This window comes from Temnothorax longispinosus, chromosome 11 (assembly GCF_030848805.1).
Source record: "Temnothorax longispinosus isolate EJ_2023e chromosome 11, Tlon_JGU_v1, whole genome shotgun sequence".
Taxonomy (NCBI): Eukaryota; Metazoa; Arthropoda; class Insecta; order Hymenoptera; family Formicidae; genus Temnothorax; species Temnothorax longispinosus.
The window spans coordinates 17,427,609-17,453,009 of NC_092368.1; the positions used below are offsets into that span (position 1 = coordinate 17,427,609).

Consider the following 25,401-nt stretch of genomic DNA (forward strand, 5'->3'; position numbering starts at 1 on the left):
TGTGCATATGGACACGTATAAAAAAATACGTGTCTCTTATTTTTGTCTAAAAAACAACATTTTAAAAGCTCATCGAAATCAGAGAGACACTTCCGTACCTTTCCTTGTTAGCCAGGTTAATGAACTGTATCAAATACATTCTAGACATATTATTTCAATGTCTTTGGTATAATCCGTTATCGCCGTCACAGCGGAAAGGCCTGGATGCAGAGAAATCGGATCAGACCAGTGTGGTACATGGTTATAATATATAGCGAACTTTACAGCTTTAGCATTCAGAGGACTCGTTACAAAGTTATGCCCATGGAACTTTTTAATCCTCTTTGATGCTTTACAATTCTAGCCATGTCTGATTGCTGTTCATTAAGGGCCTATTTTTTTATATAAAACTGAGCATAGTCTTCTTTATATAGATTTCTTTTATAAATAAAAATCAAAAACATTTTTATATCTAATCTATTCATTTATAAATGATGATGCTATTCTACAACATTACATCTTTCAGAAATAAGATAAAAATTTGTTATACGCGTTGCTATCGCTTTTATGTATTAGAGCTTGCGGCTCTTTTGTGCAGTGCAGAACGACATTTCTAACATTACATTGCAGATTATAAATTATTATATTATAGTAAGAGAGAGTAATAATAATTTTTATTCTTGCTTCCTAGAATTACTGAACCTTCCGTTTCTTTCAGTCTCTATAGATTATTTTCTTTTTAATATCTTAATCTATTCTCTTAAAACTATTTTCTTATGCTTTTATATGTCACTTACTTTCTTATATCGCGTTTGCATACTAATTTTTAAACGTACTTAATAATATTAAATAATTTTTAAATGTTTATGAAATAAATATTTTGTATCATTTATTATAAATATTTCAATAATTTATTGGACAAAAAATATTTCAAATATGATGATTTTTTGCATTAAAATCATCTTGCTACAGTTATATCACAGCAATCTTCGCGATATCATATTCTGTTGAAGTTTCTTCGAAACTTATTTTTATTGGATTTTTTAATTCTTTTGGTCTGTCATTCACATTCATACATTCATTTTTAAACCATGAATATTTAAATAAGCTGGCATTTGACTCTCTCCTTCCCTCCTCTCTCTCTCTCTCTCTCTCTCTCTCTCTCTCTCTCTCTCTCTCTCTCTCTTCTTCTCCTTCCCCTCCTCCTTCCCAGTCTCCTCCAAACAAGACCGGAAGTATTGCAATACAATTTCGTAGAACTAAAAACGGACAAAAAAAGTTTGTTTTACGAAGATTTAAATATGTATAACGTCTTACCGACAGAATTAAAGCAATGTGAAAGAATCGAACCATTTAAACATTTGTTAAAAGAATATATATTGTACCTCATGTAAAAGAATTGATGTAAAGACATTTGATGTAAAAAATAGCTAGGAGAAAGCTAATAAAGCTCTCAATCAATCTCCCTCTCCCTTTTCCTTCCTCCTCTTTTTTTCCTCTTCCACCCTCTCTGGTTTGTCTTGCCAGCATCATCAGAAATTATTACGCATGTATGCATATCAATATTTACTTACATTGCATAATTTTAATAATATTGTATTGTAGACATTCTAAAAACCTTTTGAGGGACAAAATCACTGAATGTGTTGGTATGACTAAAATTGAAACTAGAACGCAAAAAATATCACTTTTTACGTAATCAAAATCTCGGAATTGACTGCACCGATTTTATTCGGACTGGTTAGACAGCTCGCAATCGACAGCTTATATCGATATTATGTCAGAAAAATGCCCTTAAATTATTAGAAAGCTGTGGTTAAGTTTCAGAGATATTTTACTCAAAACCTTGACAAAAAGTTCCAGACAAACTTGGTATACATAGTACCTTGACATTTATGCATTGACGTAGTTAACTGTTCTTCCTGTTTACTTGACATCGCTAGACAATTGATAATAATTTTACATATGAATCAGATATCAAAGTTTAGCGGATATTATTCATATTGTGAATGCGTAAATGCGTGAATACTTTATGAAAAGTGAATATGACAATGTGTAAAATTAAAATCAATACTCATTTATGCATATATTGCACGTGTGAATTATGTATATGTGTCTAAATAAAATTTGATTTTTCATTATTTTTTATTACACATGCATGTACATATAAATACCTATATCATGTAAGAATTAATTTTGTCTCTTATAAAAAAAAAATCTGCACATGGATATTCCAATGTGTTAGGTCAGTACACGATGGCATGCGCAGAATACGATGCAAAATAATTATAATATATTTATGTTAAAATAAATGGATAAGTAATTAAGAAATCGATAATGAAATTAACAAGTAGCAAGTAAAAAGATTTGGAAATGTAACACGATTAACAGTGTGTAAGTTAACGTTATATAAATTTTTAATAACAAATAAGACACATAATTATAATACATCGGACGTTTCAGTTCTATTTTGAGTCGTCTTCAGCGATGTGCTAACAGTCAAAATCAAAGATTAATTAGCAGTGAAACTTTCCACAAAAATATTTAAGTAAAACTTGATTAATAATCATAATTTGTGATATGATCGAAACAGAAATAACAGTCAGGACAAAGAGAAGTAAAGTCACACATTCACCAGAATTCAGAGAACGCGAGAATAAAAAACGTATATTCGTAACTTTCGATCTTCGAATTAGTTTTAAAGTTTAGTTTATTCCATTTAGGCTATAACTTATGAGTTAATATATTGAATATTCAATTGCTGACAAGAATCCGAATAAAATCAAAATTAGGACAAATACAATGCGTGCGTGTATGCGTGCAAATTTCGTACAATAAGTAGATCTACGCTTGCCAGCATATATTCTATCAGCTTGTATATCTCTATTTAAATTGAAAATAATTGATGTAAAATATATAAAGAAAACATTTTCTTTCAATAAACTTAAAATGTTCTAACTATATTAGTTCATACACTTATACGTGAAGATATATTGTGTATAATAATATAAATAATTATTATATTTTATACATATTAGATATTAAAATAACAATTGTTTTACTTTTTTAATTAAATTATGTTACAACATATCTAAAACTCACACAATAATAATACTCACAAACATAAAATGCTAACACATAGTAATTTTTTGATATTCTCTTTCTGAGTTCATTCTGTTACTACGCATTGGCAAACTTTTCAATAATTTCAACGATTGTGTGTAAATATGTCGTAACGGAAGCGTCAGCCATTCAAATATTCATAATTTTAATCGGCTTCATCATTATCATGTATGTAGAAGTATAATATACATATAACACAGAAATAATAAATAGAAGTTCGGAGACATGATTTAGTCGACTTCACTCTTGACTGTCTCAATTGCCACGGTGCTTCCACTTCCTATTGGTACGTATATGTAATATTACATTGTATTTGATTCTTTTCTTTATTTTACATTTATGTCTGTTTTCTCAAAAAATAAATAATGACATTTTGTTGTAGAATTTGTTTGTTTCGAAAAAATAAAGATACTATGAATCGACCGAACTTCAGCGTCGATGCTGAAGAAGAAATCGTAATCTCTGGTATTGCTGGCCGATTTCCTAATAGCGACAATTTAAAAGAGTTTCAAGAAAATCTTTTTAACAAAGTGGATCTTGGTTCCAGCGATCATGGACGGTGGAATAATTGTAATAATTTTTTTTTAACATTAAGGAGGTTGGTTGTTCAAATCAATATGATAAGAATTTGTTTAAATTTATGGAGGATATTCGTCCATATGAGAATCTGTCGTCCATGCCAAAGTTGAAGACAATTGTCTGGATGGTTGTCGAGTAATTAATTATTAAAGATAAACTCTTATCTCTCTCTTATACACGGGCGACATAGCAAGAATGTTACTCCTGTAATGTAACTCTCGAAAGCCTATTAAAAATGACAAGAATTTAATGAGAATAGATGCAAATAATTCTTTACATATTTAGGAAATACTTTTACGAAGACTGATAGTTATCAAGAAATTGCAGAAATAAAACAGCGTATTGCCACATTTTAACGTATTTTGATTTTAATTGTACAAACAACGATTTAAAACCTTAAGAAACAGCTAATTAAATGCATTCCATATATAATGTTTATTTGCTAAAACTCGTTTATTTCACGCGTCGAAAAATTTGATTCTTATAGAGTTGGCAATCGTCCCCTCTCGCCGCCTGCCCCGCAATGTGACGGCAATCAACCTCCTTAAGATATATTTTCAAAACTTATTAGGAAAAATATTCTTTTTATATTATCGTATATATTAATCGTAATTAAAGATTTGCAATATCTAATCCAATAATTTAAAAAAACGATATCAGAATCCAAGAAAATTGTGTAACTCTACGTATATATACACAATATATACATATATAACGAAAACAATCCTCGTAATTTATGTCAAAAATTATAAATTATCTTTCATTAATTCAAACATTTTCATGGCTTCGTTATTTCTAATATCATAATTGAAAACGATCCAGATGCATATTATAAATCCTTAAAAACATTATTATTTTTTATGTAGAAAGAAGTATATATATTATATACACTGGTCAACAAAATCTTATTGTTTTCAGATTGTTTTTAAAGGAATAGGTATTTTTTACTAACTTGGTTCCGCTGAACAAGAAGCTGGCCTTGAAAATACTAAATTGGCTCTGTTTTTTAAATAAACGGGGTCAAAGATGCCAAATAACGTGTTTTTGGTCATTTTTGAACATCTGTGGAAAAACAACGGGAGCACCGTATTTCTTAAAAAATAAAGCCAATTTATTATTTTCGTTTTCAGATTCGGATTCTACGGAAAAAAATCTATCAGAATCAGTTGCCATTGGCCCGACAAGAAATCCGTGTTTCCCAGTGTTATATAAATATTCTTATAAAATATGACTTTATTTTCGCATTTTATAAACTGATGGGTGATTTAATTTACTTCTCTTGTCGTTCTGACTGTTGAAGTTCTTACTGTAATTTCTATTTTAATTATATTGTAAACTATGATATTATAGGGAGACTCTTCACACAAGACTCTCGTCTGGTGACGTAACGTAACATAACGTAAGTTAATGCACACTTACAACGCCGTAACCGATACGTTTCTTGTGTGTTGATCCACGTTACGTTACGCTACGTTACGAGAGTCTTGTGCGAAGGCTCTAAGTCTTACTTGAATTTTCTCGCAGATTATACTACTTTTAGACCACCAAATTTTGGAATTATTTTTCGTTGGAGAGTGTGAGATTATTTTGATTCAGTTGTCACCGCTGAAGATTTGACTATTTAAAACAAAGCCGAAATGTCCGATATATAATTATATATTAGTTATTATAACGTTAACTTACGTTAACGTACGCTTTGTCAACCGCATTGTACTGTTAAAGCCTTCTTTTACTTGTTAATATATTTTTAATATATTTATTTTGTATATAGCTTATAATATGCCCCATCGAATTGGTAAAGTCAACAATATCAAGAAATTCGATTCAGAATTTTTCAATATACCCGCAACAGAAGCTCATATAATGGATCCTCAGACTAGAATGTTACTCGAGCATACTTATGAAGCAATTATCGATGCGGGTGTAAACCCAAAAGAATTACGGGGAACAAGAACGAGTGTTATTACAGCAATTTCTCAGTCAGAGACTCGAGCACATTTTTCTTTTCAAAGTCCTGAGGTGTGATGTATTTAATTATTATATAAAACACAATTAATAGAAATGTATTTAAAGAAATAATAATCATATGTGTAAAATTTTTGTTGCAAATATGGAAATCTGTTTCCTTAGTGTGTAAAGTTTAGAAAAATTATACAATAGTTGTTAATAATTCTACAAATAAAAAATAAAGACTTGTTATTTATATATTTCAGTACTTCAAATATATTTACAAACATGTATTGTGATTAGCTTGCTAGATTACCTATGACTGGAAACAACATTTCTTTCATGGCAAATACAATTTCTTACTGGTTAGGCGTTACCGGACAATCGCATAGTATTGATACTGCATGTAGTTCAAGTAGCTATGCTATAGTAAAAGGTTACGAGCAGATTCGGTCCGGAAATTGCGATGCTGCCATTATCGCTTCTGCAAGTTTATGTCTTAGTGCTAATGTCCAAATCCTATTTTACAATCTAGGTATTTATTATATCTTATTATATTGTATGTTACGTCATAAAAATTATTAATAGAAAAAAGTCCCCTATTATGAGATAGGCTCCTAATATGCGACAGCGAGGTTTCTGCTAAACTAATAGGCCCTATCTGTTGGTTCCACCATGAACTTATTGCCCTTGGGGTAAAACCTATTTAGTGGAAAATTCATTGTTTGATCGTGCGTGTAGTCGTTGCAGAAAAAGAAATTCTGAAATTGGATGTTGTCAAGTGCCATGGATATGAGTTTTTAAACCTTGTTTATTATATATCTAATAAATATTTGGCAATAAGTTCTGCATGCAGCGATAGAGTAAGGTCGTATTAATACGAAAATACGGGATATGTTGAGTTGCTCAATTGTAGAGATTAGATTTGATGATCGTGAAACCGCAAGGCGTGGTGCTCGTAACATGAGATACTCAGGATACTCCTGGGTTGTTGGAGTATAAAAGTTATTGTATAGTAATAAAAGAAGAGAAAATACTATATTAACGTTAAGGGAAGGTTTATACGAATTTATAAGACTGTGCTGACCTTGATTTGAGAGGGAAGGGTGGAGGAGGAAGATTAGGTATAATACAATATTGAGTATAAGTGGGTTTACGATTGTTGCAAATATGCTTCTCCATTACATTTGTCTTTCAAAAACTTTAAATAAAGTTTTTTAATTGCAATATCATGTATTTTGCATTTTATTAGCGATTTCCCGGGGTCTCTCATATTAGGAGCACACTTTTGCGATTTTGCCGAAAGCTTATTTTTCACATTTTTTTAATTTTCAGCAAAATTAATATTTAAATTAAATTTTAAATTTCAGCATCTTAAAGCTTATTAAATTCCCTTCAAAATGACCTACTGTATTTTCCAATTTTGCTCATAGACTTCCGGCAATCACACAAAATAGATATGGTATCTCATAATCGGGTACTTTCCTCTATTGTTTAGGTTTTATTTGTCCGTTTGAAAATAATGAGAAGTTCGAGTGGATTTGATTTCAACAAAAAAAAAACTTTATTAAGGTAACTCCAGTATTTACGCCGTGCGGAGATTTACGCCGCAGAAGTCATGTCTGTTAAGTTAGCACCCCCCCCCCCACAAAAAATCAGAAGTCAGAAAAATTTCTATTTTTGATTGGAATAAAGATATTTACTCGCAATCACTCTGTTATGTGCCTTTATTTATGTCATATTAGTATTGTGTTGTAATGTCAGTTCTTTACTGTTAATCCTTTGAGGCCACACTGGGTGGCGGCCACTCTACAAAAATTCAGGGCCCAATTTAAGATAAGCTTTGTAATCAGTGTCCTTCCGCCCAGGATCCCTCGTTTGAGTCCTTCTCTCAAAGATCCGTGCAGTAGAAAGGCTTTAAGCTATGTCAGTTATGTTTGCAAACATTTGAAAATTATTATAGGGGTGGTGACCACTCATGTGTGACCTCGGTATATATTTTTTATTGCGATAAAAAATTACAACATTTTTGTTCATCGAGCACATTTCGGGTTCGGCACCATACATATTGTTGAACAACAATCTATTTTTGAACAACATAACCGTAAAGCACCTCACTACTACTCCCACAAGTTCCTTAAGAAGAGCATGTAATATTTTTCAAAGCATTTCTATAAGAAATTTTTGAAGATGTGAATTAACAATTAGATATATACCAATAAAGCAAGAAGTTTAAACAAAGAAAATGAAACAAAACACAAAATATTATCAAAATAAAAAGATATTTAACCGGTAGACCAAATCAAATTGTATGACAAACTATATATGCGTGATTGTAATTCTATTAGATATTCTCGAACAGTCTAGAACAATTACTTCGTCCGGATACATTAACGCAGATATTTCTTTTTGTACTGTCTTTCCTGTGAAATTAACAAACTCTTGTTGTAAATTATATTAAGATTATGTTATTTTACGTTTATGTTTATCCAATAACGTGCTCTGTGAAACAATCGCACTCTTTGTCTATAATGTTCAATAAGCCCTTCATTTTTTTCTATCCTTACATTTAAATATTGAATCAAAACTTGAAAAACTTTATTTAATAACATGAATTAATTTCCTTCTAGGGGTTTTATCTTCTGATGGTTACTGTAAACCCTTTGACGAAGAAGGCGCCGGATATATGCGTAGCGATACGGTCGCGGTAGTATATCTGCAAAAGGCAAAAAATGCAAGAAGAATATATGCAACCCTCGTACACGGTAAAGTAAATTGCGATGGTTTTAAAGAAGAAGGTATTACCTTTCCATCGGTCGAAAAGCAAAAAATATTATTGGATGAATTTTATAAGGAATGTATGATCTCACCTAATAAGTTATCTTACATGGAAGCTCATGCAACTGGTACTCTTGCCGGTGATCCCGTAGAAGTTATGTCTATTGACCAGACTTTATGCGCTAAAAGAAACACTCCTTTATTGATGGGCTCGGTAAAATCGAATCTTGGACATTCCGAACCCGCCAGTGGCCTTTGTCAAATCGCAAAGGTACATCTCTATCTCTACTATTATATAAAGGGGAAAAGTTTGTACTGTTGTTCGGGGGTAATCTTAGAAACTGTTGGACCGATTTTGAAAGTATTATATATGAAGTAGGGGTAGAATTTCCCGGGGAGTGCTATAGGGTGTATAGTTCTTCGTTACCGATCTTTTGGAAACCGGTTTTTCTAATTTCTTAAATTTTTCAAGAAATAATTGACCGAATTTTAAAGAATTGCATATGTAATTGTTTTGATTTCTGCAAATTTTGAGATATCAAGCTAATATTTTTTTTATGGATAGAATATTATTATATTGAATTTGGTGAGAATCGGTGATTACCGATTTTATTCCTTGGTTTTTTAATTGAAAAATCGAGGTTCTGTGTACATCGCGAGCGAGCAATCTCAAAATTCCCGAAAAAACGCCTGGGTAAAACAAGGGATGTTGTCGCTGATCGGTAAGTGAAATATCGGAAAAGCGGAAATGATTCAATAGTGTGAAACTCGAGTAGAAAAAGACCGGTTACGACATGTTTAATCCACGAAAACATTTATGCGGTCCGATTTGAAATTAGAGGCATTTATAGTTATGATTCAAATTACGAATATCAATTTTATCCGAGTGTAATAATTGGAAAAATGGATGCAATATGTGATCATTGTCAAGTAAAAAAGTTTAAAACTTAAGCACCTAGAATGTGTTTTTCATGCAGAAAAGTTAAACTACCGTCTTTAAATCAACCACCCGACAAACTTCTTATGTTTGTCCACAATAAGGATATTGAAACACAAATGACGTCGTTTCAAGAAAAACGACTCCCGGGCGAAGCCCGAGTAACCAGCTAGTTTATAATAAAATGATTTAACACTGACTTTGCTCAAAATGTGATTATATTCAAAATGTAATTTATATTTTTTTATATTGTTACAATTATAAGACATATGTATATAATACGTGTATATAAAATAATTATATATGTACTGCTGGTAAAAAAATGTGATCTCTTAAAGGTATTATTAGCGATGGAAACTGGTATAATTACGCCTACTATACACTTCAAGCGTCCGCGAAAAGAGTTAACTGCTATTATCGAAGGAAGAATAAAGATCGTCACTGAACCAACAGAATGGGAGGGTGGTTATGTAGCTATCAATTCTTTTGGGTTTGGAGGGGCTAATGGCCACATATTATTAAACTCAAATCCTAAACAAAAAATTAACAATGGAGCTCCAAATGATGATTTACCTAGGCTTGTAGCTGTGTCTGGTCGTACGGAGGAAGCAGTTAAAATCATCTTAGATAATGTAAGCAAGTATTATAATGACTTATTTCATTTATTTTAGAAATAATTTTTGACATTAGTTTTTTGTAGTATTATATAAATATAACAAACATAACAATTAAATATACACACGTGTATTTATACAGTGTCTAAAAAGATATTTACGTACATATAATCACTTTCAAAATTATTTCGAATATGCACAAAAAAGGAAAGTTAATGTATTAAATATATATTTATTTAATATATTAAGTAATAATAATGCATTTAATAATTGCTAAAGTAAAACACTGCAGAATAAGATAATATTATCGTCCTTTTTTGTAAATTATTCCAAGAATTATAGGATGTACATTCTTGTTACTGAATGCAGGTGCGAAATCGACCAATAGATGCTGAGTTTATATCTCTGCTACATCATATTCATAATGATGATATAGAAGGGCATCCTTACAGAGGATACATGACAACTGAGTCTAAAATATCTCATAATACTATTAATAAAATAGAACATACTCCATATGTCAGAAGACCGATTTGTTTTATATTTTCTGGATTAGGATCTCAATGGTTTGGGATGAGTAAGTAAATATACTATTATAAAAGATTTTAAATGTTCATTCAACAAAGAAGAATTTTAAGTTATAAAATATATAAGTATAAAGAACAATATGGAAGTACAAATATGGAGTGTTACGATCATGATGATAACATATTCTTATCTAGTATGTTATCAAACTTATCATAATATATACATAAAAGTTTAATTCATTGCTTATTATTTATAAAGAACTTAATTTATTACAGTTAACGAGTAAAATTAAATTTTATCCTAGAACAAATACAACAATATGGGAAGAGGCTAGAGTTTCTTACGTACCCTTACCGATAACTAAAAAAATCTAAATATCTAAATACGCGGATGCATGTACATATCTGTATACTAAAATTTAGAAACTTTATTAAAATTTTCATAGGTCGCGCTCTAATGAAATTCCCAGTGTTTGCCAAGGCAATCCAGAAATGTGGTATTGTTTTGAGATCTTACGGCATATCACTTACTGATATCTTAACAAGTGATAATAAAAATATTTTTGATAATATTTTAAATTTTTTATTGAGTCTTATTGGACTACAGGTAAGAAAAAAACTCTTTGTTGGCCTTCATAAATTATACTATATATGTATATATGTATATACATATATATATAATTGTAAAATTATATTCATAATTCTAATCTTTATTTAAACCAAATGCGAAGCTATTTCTTTTATATGAATCGCAGATTGGATTAGTTGATCTTTTAACATCTATTGGTGTAGTCCCCGATTTTATAATCGGTCACTCCATTGGTGAACTAATCTGTGGATATGCCGATGGATGTTTAACGGCCGAAGAAACGATTCTGTCGGCATATTTCATCGGTTTAGCCCTTCAAGAGTCGAAAATAATTAACGGCTCCATGGCTGAAATTAATCTCGACCTTGAAACCTTAAAAGTTATGTGCTCTTCGGATATCGATATAGCTTGTTACAATAGTTCTTCTAATTTTATTGTAACCGGACCAACAAATTCTATAAGAGCATTCCTCGACAAATTGCAGGTATATATTAATGTTTATAAACAACATAATATTTTCTGATTAGTGTCTTTGAATCGTTTTGTTAAAACAAATTAGTAATACTTACGATTTTATTATTTTCTAGGATAATCAAATGACTATTGTGTGTGTATGTTATATTTACAATTTTCTTCAATATTTTTAGGCTGATAATATTTCTGTAAAAAGGATTCCTTGTGGTAATATACCTTTTCATAGTCGTTACATCAAACCTGCTGTAGCTAAGTCCGAAATATACTTGAACCAAATATTACCACAGAAAAGATTTTGCAGCTCAAAATGGTTAACAACATCCACTCACGAGTACTCCAATACTATACCTTTATGTTCAAAATATTATACAAATCACTTGTTGTCTCCGGTGTTATTCGCAAAGACGATACGTTCAGTTCCGAAGGATACAGTGACGATTGAAATATCTCCTCAGAATATTCTTCAACACATTTTGAACAATTATTTATACTCTACAGTAACAAACGTAGCGCTATATGAACGAACCGAGAATCATAATAATGAGATATTTTTAGAATCAATCGGAAAACTTTATAACGCTGGATTGCAGCCACAGATTGCAAATCTCTATCCGACAGTGGAATTTCCTGTAAGCCGCGGTACCCCAATGATTTCTCCTCTCATAAGGTATGCATATTTTTCGTTTAGGCACAAATGGACAAATTATCGAAAAAAACAAACATTTTTATCAATTTTGAAATATTTAGGTGAAATAGTCAGAAGAGAACATGTTCAATTTAATAGCGAATTAGAACTTTAAACTCTTTTTCGAACTTGGTTAGTTTTATCATTTAATTTCGAAATTACATCTCTGTATTTTGAAAACATTCCATCAACTTACTTATCTCAAAGATAAATGTATTCTTATACACATGTTAATCCTTTTATGCCTACTACATAGAGCAGATAACAGTGATAATTTAGAATCTGAGTTTCAATTTTAGATCAAATCTTGAATTGAGTAATTTCTACAATTAATTCGTTTACACGAAGATCATATAATAATTTCTAATGACGTTTGCAGATGGGATCATTCAGAGAACTTCCTTCTAGTGCAATTTCGTACAAATAAAATGACTGACAAAAAGGAAAACGTTGTCAGTATTAGTACAATTGATGAAGAATTTGTATATTTAACGGGTCATGTCGTTAATGAAAAAAATTTATTTCCTGCTACGGGATATCTTTTTTATATCTGGGAGATGATCGCATTGTTAAAAAAAAAAGAATATATCAATACACCCGTTGTATTTGAAGACGTTAATTTTATTCGTGCTACAGTGCTATCACAACAAAATGAGATCGAATTAACTTTCTCGATCCAAGAAGGTAATATTATTACGTAAACAGTTAATTTTCTAGCGTGAGTTTTTTATTTTTTAATTAGATTTTAAAGCTTATATGTCGTTTTTATGGCGCAATATATACCATAATTAAAATGTAAAAAATATACAAAGGAAATATATGAAAATAACTAATCTTAACGCGGAATCTTCTTTCTTTTCACAAGTCAACTGCTTTTGTAAGGTCCAGCTCCATATTGACATATTTATATTAAATTTGATTTCTTATATAAAATTATATTACGTTTAATGAATTTACACCTATATCTAGGTAGCAATAGGTTTGAAATAATGGAAGGAGATAATGCTATTGTTACTGGAACAGTACGAATTCCAACCAATATTGAAAATGAAAAAATATCAGCTAATCTTGCCGAATATATCGATGATGAGGAAGAAATGAATACAAAAGACATCTATAAGGAATTAAGACTTCGCGGTTATCAATATACCGGTGTATTTCGTGGATTAAAAAGCGCATCGGTTACGGGATCAAACGGCCATATCGCATGGACATCTAATTGGGTGGCATTTATGGACAGTATGTTACAGATGACGATTTTAGGACGGAATTCAAGAAGCCTTTATGTTCCAACAAGAATTCGCAAACTGACTATAGATCCGAAATATCACATACAGATAATTCAGGATTATCCAATTGAAAATAGACGTAAGTAAAATAAATGATACAATGTGGCCAATTGCCTGACAAATAAATTTTATTCGCTACGTTGCAGAATTCTCTGTTCGTCGTTACAAGTCTTTAGACGCTGTAATATCTGGAGGAATAGAAATTTGTGGCACTGTGGCTATACCTATATCTCGCCGACAAAAAGTAGTTAATACCGTTCTTGAAGAATACAAATTTGTTGCTCATCGTGATTTAGGTACTATGTTGTTGCAAGATGCAATAAGAATGTCAATGCACATTGCACTCGAATGTTGTAATATGATAAATGTTAAAATTATCGAATTTGTCGATGATAGTGACAAAGTGGTACCGGAAGATTTAAATTCTCCACTTATTAGTGAAATCTTAAATAATTTACCGCAGATTCGACACCACACTAAACTCGTGACGACCCACGAGAAATTCCCAAATATTTCTTTGCCCGACAACGTTTCTACAACGGAAATTACGAAGTTGTCGAAGGACGAGAATTGTTTGATAGTCCTTGGTTTCGATATTTTAACAAAAAATAGCAAAAAATTATACAAACAGTTGCTGTCTCTGTTAATGCCACAGGGTTTTCTACTGACTTTGGAGGAATCCGGTGCGGTCTACGATTATTCATCCCTGAAAATGTATGAGTTGGATATCATACTGGAAAAACAAATAAATGACAAGAAGCTTTTGTTATTAAGAAAATCGCGAAATATTGTGAGAAACCAGCGGATTGTACATGTGAACAATTACGAATTTTCATGGGTAGATGAACTGAAATCAATCATGAAGGTGCAAAACGAGACTGGTGTAGATACGGAGATAATTCTCGTCTCGGAAGAAGACTTCGAATGCGGGCTACTCGGTTTTATTAATTGTTTGCAAAAAGAACCAGGCGACGAAATAATTAGAAGCGTATTTATTCAAGATGACAAAGCGCCTACATTTTCTTTGCAAGAGCCGTTGTACACGAAGCAGCTACAGTTGGACCTACCCATCAATGTTATACGTTCCGGTAACGTTTGGGGATCATACAGGCATTTTCCATTACCATCGTTAGAATCAAAACTTGTTCAGAGGGCTTACGTTGCGCAGATGGTATGTTAAGATGTTCTATTATAAATTTTATAATAAAAATTAATTAATGTTTACTTATAACAGGTACAAGGAGATATGAGTACTCTCTGCTGGGCACAGAGCAGAATGTCTCGCATTAACCATGAAAATCTCGTTAATGTAATTTATACGTCTGTTAATTTTAGAGATATCATGGTAGCTACTGGCAGACTTAATGCTGAAACTATCGCATCGTTCGAACGCGGTAACGACTGTTTCATTGGCTTAGAATTTGTTGGTTTCAATACGCATAAGCAGAGGCTAATGGGATTATGTTCACACGGGTAAAATATAGAGTATCAATACATATGCGATAGAAAGAACTTTTTGCAATTGACAGTATTAATTTCTATTTGATATGAGTATCATTAATTAGTATTAATAACGTTTCAATTTAAGTGACATTAACTTAAATTTAATATTAAATTAAAAATATGCAATATATACGTTATTTTAATGTAACGTTTAGATAAATAAATACATTTTCAAAATTTTTATGCATAGAGGAATGACGAACATTCTTGTGGCCGATAAATATCTCAGTTGGATTATACCTGACAAGTGGACAATGGAAGACGCAGCAACAATTCCGTGTGTGTACAGCACGTGTTACTATGCTTTATACATAAGGGGTAAAATGAAAAAGGGAGACAAAATCTTAATTCATTCTGGTACTGGAGGCATTGGTCAAGCTGCGATCCATCTTGCGCTTCACGAAGGTTGCGAAGTGTTTACGACAGTTGGAACTGTCGAGAAACGACAGTTTATAAGAGAAACGTTTCCCTCCATTCCCGAAGATCATATCGGAAACTCTCGAGATACAAGCTTTGAACAAATGATTATGCAGCGTACAAAAGGTCGTGGGGTGGATATCGTATTGAATTCTTTAGCCGAAGAGAAATTACAAGCATCTGTTCGCTGTTTAGCAAATGGTGGTCGTTTTCTAGAAATTGGAAAATTTGATATGGTTTCCAATAATTCCTTGGATATATCTATCTTTTCTAAAGATATTAGCTTTCATGGCATTTTATTAGACAAATTATTCTATTCAAACGCAGAACAAAAGTCAAGGTTGTGGAAAACGATAACAGAAGGTATAAAAGACGGTGCTATTAAACCACTATGCAGAAGAGTCTTCGAAAGAAATGAAATAGAAGCTGCCTTTAGATATATGGCCGCTGGAAAACATATTGGCAAGGTACAATTATTTCCTAATATACGCAGAAATATGTAATTATGATACAGAATATTTTATCATATCAAATTAGAAACAATTCTTTGTTTCTATAATAATTAATGCTATAAAGGTAGTAGATAGATAGATAGATAGATAGATACTTTATTTCTTTTTCTCGCAGGGTTTGAAAGGCGTTTTTTTCTAAAGAACGATCCCAAACTTTTTACAACATAACTCCACCTCACTCTTACACATACATTAAATCTGGCGTTTTTCAGGGACGTACTCAACCCTTTACAAACAACATCTTCCTTCCTAACCCGATCTGACCATTACGGCCTTTTACATTTTTTTACCTTTCTCCCCTCCTCGCTCTCTACCCTTTTCTCCCCGCTGTCTCCACCGCTTCTTCCATTCTAACTCATCCTCCCCCTCCTCGCTCCGTCACCACTCACCGACGTATTTCTCTCTTCCTTCGTGTGGTATAACTTCACCTCACTCTTACACATACATTAAATCTGGCGTTTTTCAGGGACGTACCCAACCCTTTACAAGCAACATACCCCTTTCTAACCCGACCTGACCGTTACGGCCCTTTACACTCTTTTATCTCCCTCCCCTCCTCGCCTTCTACCCCTTCCTTCCCCGCTGTCCCCCCCGCTCCCCCCTATAAATGTAGAGACAAATGTAGGTTTATTGAAATTATATTTGACCTAAAAAATTTTTGTATTTATATTAATAAATAACGTTAATTATTATTATTATTATTATTATTATTTAATTAAAATTAATAATAAAATTAATGATAAAATGCGAAACAATATTAATAATAAAATAAAATATGAAATCTTTGTTATTTATAATTTATTACTTTATAAAAAAAACGATTGTTTTTTAATTGCTTATTCGCAGATAATTATCAGAGTTTGCAAAGAGGAAGAGCCTTTGGATGCTCCACTACTCGCTCATCCACGATATTATTGTTTGGAGCATAAATGCTATATTATTTTGGGTGGACTTGGCGGATTTGGTTTAGAGCTAGCAGATTGGTTGACTCTTCGAGGTGCAAAAAATCTGGTATTAACATCACGAACTGGGATCACAACAGGTTATCAGCAATCAAGAGTAAAGCTATGGCGATCTTACGGTGTGGACGTACAGATCGTTACAGTCGATGATAATTTGAAACATGAAGATTGTGAATTCCTGTTAAAATTTGCTGAAGAAAGAGCACCAGTGGATGCCATATTTAATCTTGCAGTTGTTTTAAAAGATTGTACATTCCAAAATCAATCACCACAAACGTTCGAGGATTCGTTCAAATCGAAAGCATGGATGACGAAGAAAATGGACGAATTGTCGAGAACGATATGTCCACAACTTCGACATTTTGTCGTTTTTTCCTCCGTCTCGTGTGGAAGAGGAAACGCAGGCCAGACAAATTATGGGATGGCTAATTCCGTAATGGAGAGAATTTGTGAGAAGAGGATGGAAATAGGATTACACGGTTTAGCGATACAATGGGGTGCTGTTAGTGATGTCGGAGTCGTGGCAGATATACAAGAAAAGACTAAGGAATTGGTTTTTGGAGGTACATTGCAACAACAAATATCTTCCTGTTTGGAGACATTAGAAGTATTTCTGTTACAAGATCGACCTGTCGTAAGCAGTATGGTTGTTGCTGAAAAAGCAAAAATTGGCGGATCAATGAATATTTTTGAAACGGTTGCTCATATCATGGGTAAGCAGTTTTATGCAAAGCTAAACAAAGAAAAATACTAAATACATATAATGCCATGAAATAAAAGTGAAATCAAAATGTTATTCCAAGTATATTTATTGGAATAAGTAGGTAATATCTCAAAAAATATATTTTTTGCACTAATTCAAATTTACAGGAATGCTTATAATATTTGGAAAAAACTATCTCTCACAATTGCAGTAGACTTAACCCTTTAAGTCTCTATGTGTTCCTGTCATTTAAATTATTATTGTATAACTTGGGTTCTAATCAAAATTTTTAGATCGCAATTGATATTTACACAGTAAAAAATCGTGCGTCCAAATGTTAAAATTTTCTTGTGTTACCAAGATTTGACTATTATTTTAATGTAAAATTAACATACAACAGCTGTGTTATTATTTTCGTAACATTTTCATGTGTTATATTAATGTCAACGTGATAACTTAACACTTTATGTATGTCACTTAGAAATTGAATATTATTTTAAGTTCTTTTAACATAATTATTTCAAAAAATCAACACGCTTTAAAGTTATTTTAACATAAACAAAAGTTAAAGTAAATCTTCAAATAATCGTAAACTTTGACATAGAAAATAATTAAATTTACTACAATCAAATGTTTAAAACAACATTTCTCTTAAGTTGAAATAACTATCGTTTATTCAAATATGTTATATCGACATTTTTTACAAGTTATTTTTACATTATACTTAAAGTTAAAAGAACAAATATAAATGTAAAATATAGTGTCAATAAATTAACATTTCTAATTTTTCAACAAAGTAACACACGATGAATGAGTTATTTTAACTCAAAATTTAGAGTGGATTTTCTGGGACATTTGAAAAATGTTACGATTAACATTTTATTTTTTACTGTGTAGAAGAAAAAGGAGTTTTTTTCCGAAAATTAAGTCAATCATAAAGTGGAATATCTGAAAAAAAGAAAAAGGCGAAATTGCTTGATAAAGGACCTAAACTTGAGGGTCGTAAAGTCGTTTTTTATACACTGGTTGCCAATTGTTGTCGAGAATAATAAACATTTTCTGTTTAGAGCATTACGTTGACTTTTTTAGACAGAAATCGGTAACCCCTTTATTATTAGCAATTTTTTTAATTCTATTACATCCTTTAGTCTTTTCTACCCCTATTTCATATATAATTCTTCAAGATTTAGATGATTAGAGCTAGCTTTATACGCGATCAAAGGTCCATACACGGAGTTTACAAAAACAAAGCTTTCTCTATGAAGAAGCAAAATATAATTATTTTATAATTTTATTAGTCTTACATTAATAAAAAATTATTTAAGACAATTTTCTTTAGAAAATTGTTTCTTTAAATTTTTTGGAAAAAAAACGTTAAGTTTTTCAATAAACTGATAACTTATTTAAGCTTTTACAATTAAAGCATTTTTATTTACAGAAAAGTAGTTGATTAAAGAAATGCACTTTTATATACATATAGTCATTTACTTGTCAAAAAATCATTTTTCAATGACATACATTCAATGACATACAGATCGTCTGTGTTCGCTAGTTTCGCTCCTTAATTCATTACTTGAAGATTAAACTTTTCCTTGCATGTATCTCTCATATTATTTCAAATTTCTTTTAACGTTTTACGACATTAGAAGATTTCCTAATAATTTAAAAAAATAAGATGCATACCAATATGTGCTAATTACAATGTTTTCATTTACTAAGCATTTGTATTAAAATAGCTAAGTGCTTAAAGATATAAAGAAATGTATCAATTTGATTCTTAATTAAAATTTTTGGTGTATATTTAATTTTAAAAGATTAAATAAAATAACATATAATTGATTTTATTATACAATTCTTACTTTATTTCAAACAAAATAGGATTGAAGAACATAAACGCAATACCACCAAATATACCATTGGCCGAAATGGGTATGGATTCCATGATGGCAGTAGAAATTAAGCAAACGTTGGAAAGAGAGTTCGATATTTCCTTGACAGCGCAAGACATTAGAACTCTAAATTTCGTTAAACTCCGAAAAATGACAATTACAACCGAACGAGGAAAGATACACGATACAAATGAAATTGATCCGAGTAATTTGGAAGGCTTTGACATGCTGATTCGAAAAATGAAAGATGCAGACTTTGTTCCAGATATTCTTGTAGAACTTGTTACCAAGGAGGTTGATCGAGGCAATATATTTCTCTTACCGGGAATCGAAGGATGTTCAAGTGTATATAAATCTATAGCATCAGGAATTAAATCTTCGACAACGTGTGTGCAACATGGTGTACTTAATATTCCTGATGAAAGTCATTCAGTGATGAAATCAGCCGCTTATTTGCTGCCTGTAAGGAGATCAAATTTAATTAAAATATCTATTTTGATTATTTTTAAATAGTTTATAGGTATATGTATAAGTAATATTTAACACTTAGAGGTACAAATCTTTCGTATTATACCACAGCTTACACATACATTTATGTTTATTTTCTTAGCACATATTAAAGAAAATAAAAGATGAAAGGAAATTTCTAATAGTGGGTTATTCGTTTGGATCGTTAATTGCCATTGAATTAGCAAGATTATTAGAAGCTAAAGATTTCTCAGGACGGTTAATATTAATAGACGGAGCTCCCGATCAAATGAAAGTTTGGACTAATCAATATTTGGATTGTACTTCGCCAGATGAGTTGCAAAATGTGGTATTACTTGGTTTATTGAAAATGTACACTACAGTTAACAAGGAAAAGGTTAGTAAATGATAAAAAAACACATTTAGATTTTTTTTATTGTAAAAACTATTTATGTAATTTTAATCTTATATAAATTTAAATAAATTAATCACACATAAAATAATTTATTATATCATGAATATCTTCGGGGATTGTATTTGAATCTTGAAATAGTAATTGTTTTACATTTTGTTTTGTATGTTTGTGTATGTGTCAAGATTAAATAATAATAATAGTTTTAGATAGAAAGCACAATAAGTCAGTATTAATAAATATGTAAGGAATTTTAATGAACTAATAAGAATAACAACAGATTTTACCATGGTTCAAAAATTCAATAAATTTTTTATATTTATATTAATAAAACGCAGACGTTACTTTGGCACAATTATTACAATTAATTATATAAAATTTTTTTATTTACAGCTTGCGTTAGAGCTGAATAAATGTAACACATGGGACGAAAAAGTGAAAGTATTTCATGCTTACTTCCCGAAGGATTTAAATGTATTGACCATCGAAAATCAAAAGCTTATATATTTCACAGTTTTCAATCATATTGTCGCTGTACAGGATTACGATATTTCATCATTACCTCGCCTTAAATCATCTATAACATTGCTAAAACCCACATTTCCGATTGCCTCTTTTACTGAAGAGGATTATGGTTTACATAAGGTAAATAAATCTATAATTTGGATAGATATTTTTGAAATAAAACTGTTTTTAAAAATAACAAGAAACTTATTTTTAGGTTACCGAAGGTAAAGTGCAAATTCATTATGTGGAAGGTAATCATATCACAATGATGGACAACGACAAAATCATATCAGCTATTAACGAAGAATGGATAGAAGATAATAAGATAGAAGATAATATAATACAATATAAGGAGGAGGAGGAGGAGGAGGAAGAAAAAGAGGAGTAATATAATAAATATATATACTTTATCGGGACGCGGTGACATTAAAATTTACTGATAATGTTATCCTACAATACGTCGATCTTTAAAATTTAAAATAAGCATAGTATAAAAAGATATGTGCGCTTAAATTTTTGTGTTTAACTGTTTAACAATATATTTCAAGAAGTGAAGAATCCAATTAATTTCAGACAATTATGCTTCTTTTATGTTTTAGAAAGACTATATTATAATTGTCCGGAATCGATTTAATTTTTCTTAAAATATATTGTTAAACACAAAAATTTAAGAGTACATATCTTTTTATATATGGTCATTTTAAGGTTTAAGACGTATGAAACAACCTCTCAAGGATAACGCATATATTTGATAGTATTTTAAGCAATTATCATGGAAACGGTAACATATATATATGTAAAATGTAAAAAAAAAACATTTATGATCTATTTATGTACGTTATAATTGTGTATTTAAATTTTTCAAAAATGTAATAAAAGTCTTCAAAATACTTCCACTATCATTATAATTTTCCTGAAAAAACTATATCCAGTTTAAGCCCCGAGTGAACAGTCATGAGTCATATATTAATCGATTAATCGATAGGGGAGTAGGGGGAGTCCGGGAGACTTGACCATAGAGGAGAGTTGAACCACTTCAAATATCTCGTTCAAATTTTGAACAAAGAGCTCAATCCGAGCACGTTAAAACACGTTTGTCTCACTCACAGTCGAAACGCACTACCAAGCGTCATATTGTCACAAATCGGATTGAGCTCTTTGTTCAAAATTTGAACGAGATATTTGAAGTGGTTCAACTCTCCTCTATGGTCAAGTCTCCCGGACTCCCCCTACTCACGAAGTACGAAACGAAAAGTTTTAAAATTGCCTAATTGAAGTCTGGTGAGCGTACGGACCTAATCTAAATTATAAATTATTAAAAAATAAAAATTTATAATTATTATTTTAAAGTACTCTGCAAACCATTCAACTTTTGTTTAAAATATGTTTTTCTATCTTTTACAGTTTTGGAAATATTCGGCCCGAAATAGAAAAGTCAATTTTTTTCAAAAGGATGTTTCAGCCTCTAAATATGCGTATGGACACGTATAAAAAAATACGTGTCTCTTATTTTTGTCTATTAAACAACATTTTAAAAGCTCATCTAAATCGGAGAGGGACACTTCCGTATCTTTCCTTGTTAGCCAGGTTAATGAACTGTATCAAATACATTCTAGACATATTATTTCAATGTCTTTGGTATAATCCGTTATCGCCGTCACAGCGGAAAGGCCTGGATGCAGAGAAATCGGATCAGACCAGTGTGGTACATGGTTATAATATATAGCGAACTTTACAGGTTTAGCATTCAGAGGACTCGTTACAAAGTTATGCCCATGGAACTTTTTAATCCTCTTTGATGCCCTACAATTCTAGCCATGTCTGATTGCTGTTCACTAAGGGCCTATTTTTTTATATAAAACTGAGCATAGTCTCCTTTATATAGATTTCTTTTATAAATAAAAATCAAAAACATTTTTATATCTAATCTATTCATTCATAAATGATGATGCTATTCTACAACATTACATCTTTCAGAAATAAGATAAAAATTTTTTATACGCGTTGCTATCGCTTTTATGTATTAGAGCTTGCGGCTCTTTTGTGCAGTGCAGAACGACATTTCTAACATTACATTGCAGATTATAAATTATTATATTATAGTAAGAGAGAGTAATAATAATTTTTATTTTTGCTTCCTAGAATTACTGAACCTTCCGTTTCTTTCAGTCTCTATAGATTATTTTCTTTTTAATATCTTAATCTATTCTCTTAAAACTATTTTCTTATGCTTTTATATGTCACTTACTTTCTTATATCGCGTTTGCATACTAATTTTTAAACGTACTTAATAATATTAAATAATTTTTAAATGTTTATGAAATAAATATTTTGTATCATTTATTATAAATATTTCAATAATTTATTGGACAAAAAATATTTCAAATATGATGATTTTTTGCATTAAAATCATCTTGCTACAGTTATATCACAGCAATCTTCGCGATATCATATTCTGTTGAAGTTTCTTCGAAACTTATTTTTATTGGATTTTTTAATTCTTTTGGTCTGTCATTCACATTCATACATTCATTTTTAAACCATGAATATTTAAATAAGCTGGCATTTGACTCTTCCTCCTCCTCTCTCTCTCTCTCTCTCTCTCTCTCTCTCTCTCTCTCTCTCTCTCTCTCTCTCTCCCTTTCCCCTCCTCCTTCCCAGTCTTCTCCAAACAAGACCGGAAGTATTGCAATACAATTTCGTAGAACTAAAAACGGACAAAAAAAGTTTGTTTTACGAAGATTTAAATATGTATAACGCCTTACCGACAGAATTAAAGCAATGTGAAAGAATCGAACCATTTAAACATTTGTTAAAAGAATATATATTGTACCTCATGTAGAAGAATTGATGTAAAGACATTTGATGTAAAAAATAGCTAGGAGAAAGCTAATAAAGCTTTCAATCAATCTCCCTCTCCCTTTTCTTTCCTCCTCTTTTTTTCCTTCTCCACCCTCTCTGGTTTGTCTTGCCAGCATCATCAGAAATTATTACGCATGTATGCATATCAATATTTACTTACATTGCATAATTTTAATAATATTGTATTGTAGACATTCTAAAAACCTTTTGAGGGACAAAATCACTGAATGTGTTGGTATGACTAAAATTGAAACTAGAACGCAAAAAATATCACTTTTTACGTAATCAAAATCTCGGAATTGACTGCACCGATTTTATTCGGACTGGTTAGACAGCTCGCAATCGACAGCTTATATCGATATTATGTCAGAAAAATGCCCTTAAATTATTAGAAAGCTGTGGTTAAGTTTCAGAGATATTTTACTCAAAACCTTGACAAAAAGTTCCAGACAAACTTGGTATACATAGTACCTTGACATTTATGCATTGACGTAGTTAGCTGTTCTTCCTGTTTATTTGACATCGCTAGACAATTGACAATAATTTTACATATAAATCAGATATCAAAGTTTAGCGGATATTATTCATATTGTGAATGCGTAAATGCGTGAATACATTATGAAAAGTGGATATGACAATGTGTAAAATTAAAATCAATACTCATTTATGCATATATTGCACGTGTGAATTATGTATATGTGTCTAAATAAAATTTGATTTTTCATTATTTCTTATTACACATGCATGTACATATAAATACCTATATAATATAAGAATTAATTTTGTCTCTTATAAAAAAAAATCTGAACAAGGATATTCCAATGTGTTAGGTCAGTACACGATGGCATGCGCAGAATACGATGCAAAATAATTATAATATATTTATGTTAAAATAAATGGATAAGTAATTAAGAAATCGATAATGAAATTAATTTGAATGCACACTATGTGTCTAGTTTAACAATAGTGGAGCCCCCCGCAGGGGGCGGAACCTACGCTGTCTCCACGCATACACTTTACATGCGAAAGTAATTAAGAACTCGATAATGAAATTAACAAGTAGCAAGTAAAATTAAAAATTTGGAAATGTAACACGATTAACAGCGTAAGTTAACGTTATATAAACCTTTAATAAGACACATAATTATAATACATCGGACGTTTCAGTTCTGTTTTGAGTCGTCTTCAGCGATGTGCTAACAGTCAAAATCAAAGAATAATTAGCAGTGAAACTTTCCACAAAAATATTTAAGTGAAACTTGATTAATAATCATAATTTGTGATATGATCGAAACAGAAATAACAGTCAGGACAAAGAGAAGTAAAGTCACACATTCACCAGAATTTAGAGAACGCGAGAATAAAAAACGTATATTCGTAACTTTCGATCTTCGAATTAGTTTTAAAGTTTAGTTTATTCCCTTTAGGCTATAACTTATGAGTTAATATATTGAATATTCAATTGGTGACAAGAATCCGAATAAAATCAAAATTATGACAAATACAATGCGTGCGTGTATGCGTGCAAATTTCGTACAATAAGTAGATCTACGCTTGCCAGCATATATTCTATCAGCTTGTATATCTCTATTTAAATTGAAAATAATTGATGTAAAATATATAAAGAAAACATTTTCTTTCAATA

At 30.9% G+C, this 25,401-nt stretch overlaps 1 protein-coding gene across 3 annotated transcripts; it reads left to right on the plus strand.

The window, feature by feature from the left end:
• The first annotated feature begins 3,261 nt into the window (after positions 1 to 3,261).
• On the plus strand, positions 3,262 to 21,784 carry LOC139822070 (fatty acid synthase-like). Of its 3 annotated transcripts, XM_071793596.1 has the most exons (21): positions 3,262 to 3,388; positions 3,485 to 3,672; positions 5,453 to 5,700; positions 5,932 to 6,163; positions 8,259 to 8,677; positions 9,682 to 9,975; positions 10,327 to 10,534; positions 10,931 to 11,091; positions 11,240 to 11,557; positions 11,721 to 12,214; positions 12,612 to 12,916; positions 13,202 to 13,600; positions 13,668 to 14,692; positions 14,756 to 14,994; positions 15,215 to 15,908; positions 16,800 to 17,628; positions 19,497 to 19,969; positions 20,118 to 20,372; positions 20,781 to 21,032; positions 21,109 to 21,238; positions 21,286 to 21,784. In XM_071793596.1, exons 2-21 carry the CDS (start codon positions 3,516 to 3,518, stop codon positions 21,288 to 21,290), a joined length of 7,137 nt encoding a protein of 2,378 aa, XP_071649697.1. In that variant the 5' UTR covers positions 3,262 to 3,388; positions 3,485 to 3,515; the 3' UTR covers positions 21,291 to 21,784. The 3 variants fall into 3 exon arrangements, with proteins under 3 accessions (XP_071649697.1, XP_071649696.1, XP_071649698.1); XM_071793595.1 differs by having other exon boundaries at positions 21,109 to 21,784; XM_071793597.1 differs by having other exon boundaries at positions 16,800 to 17,478; positions 21,109 to 21,784.
• The last annotated feature ends 3,617 nt before the right edge of the window (positions 21,785 to 25,401 follow it).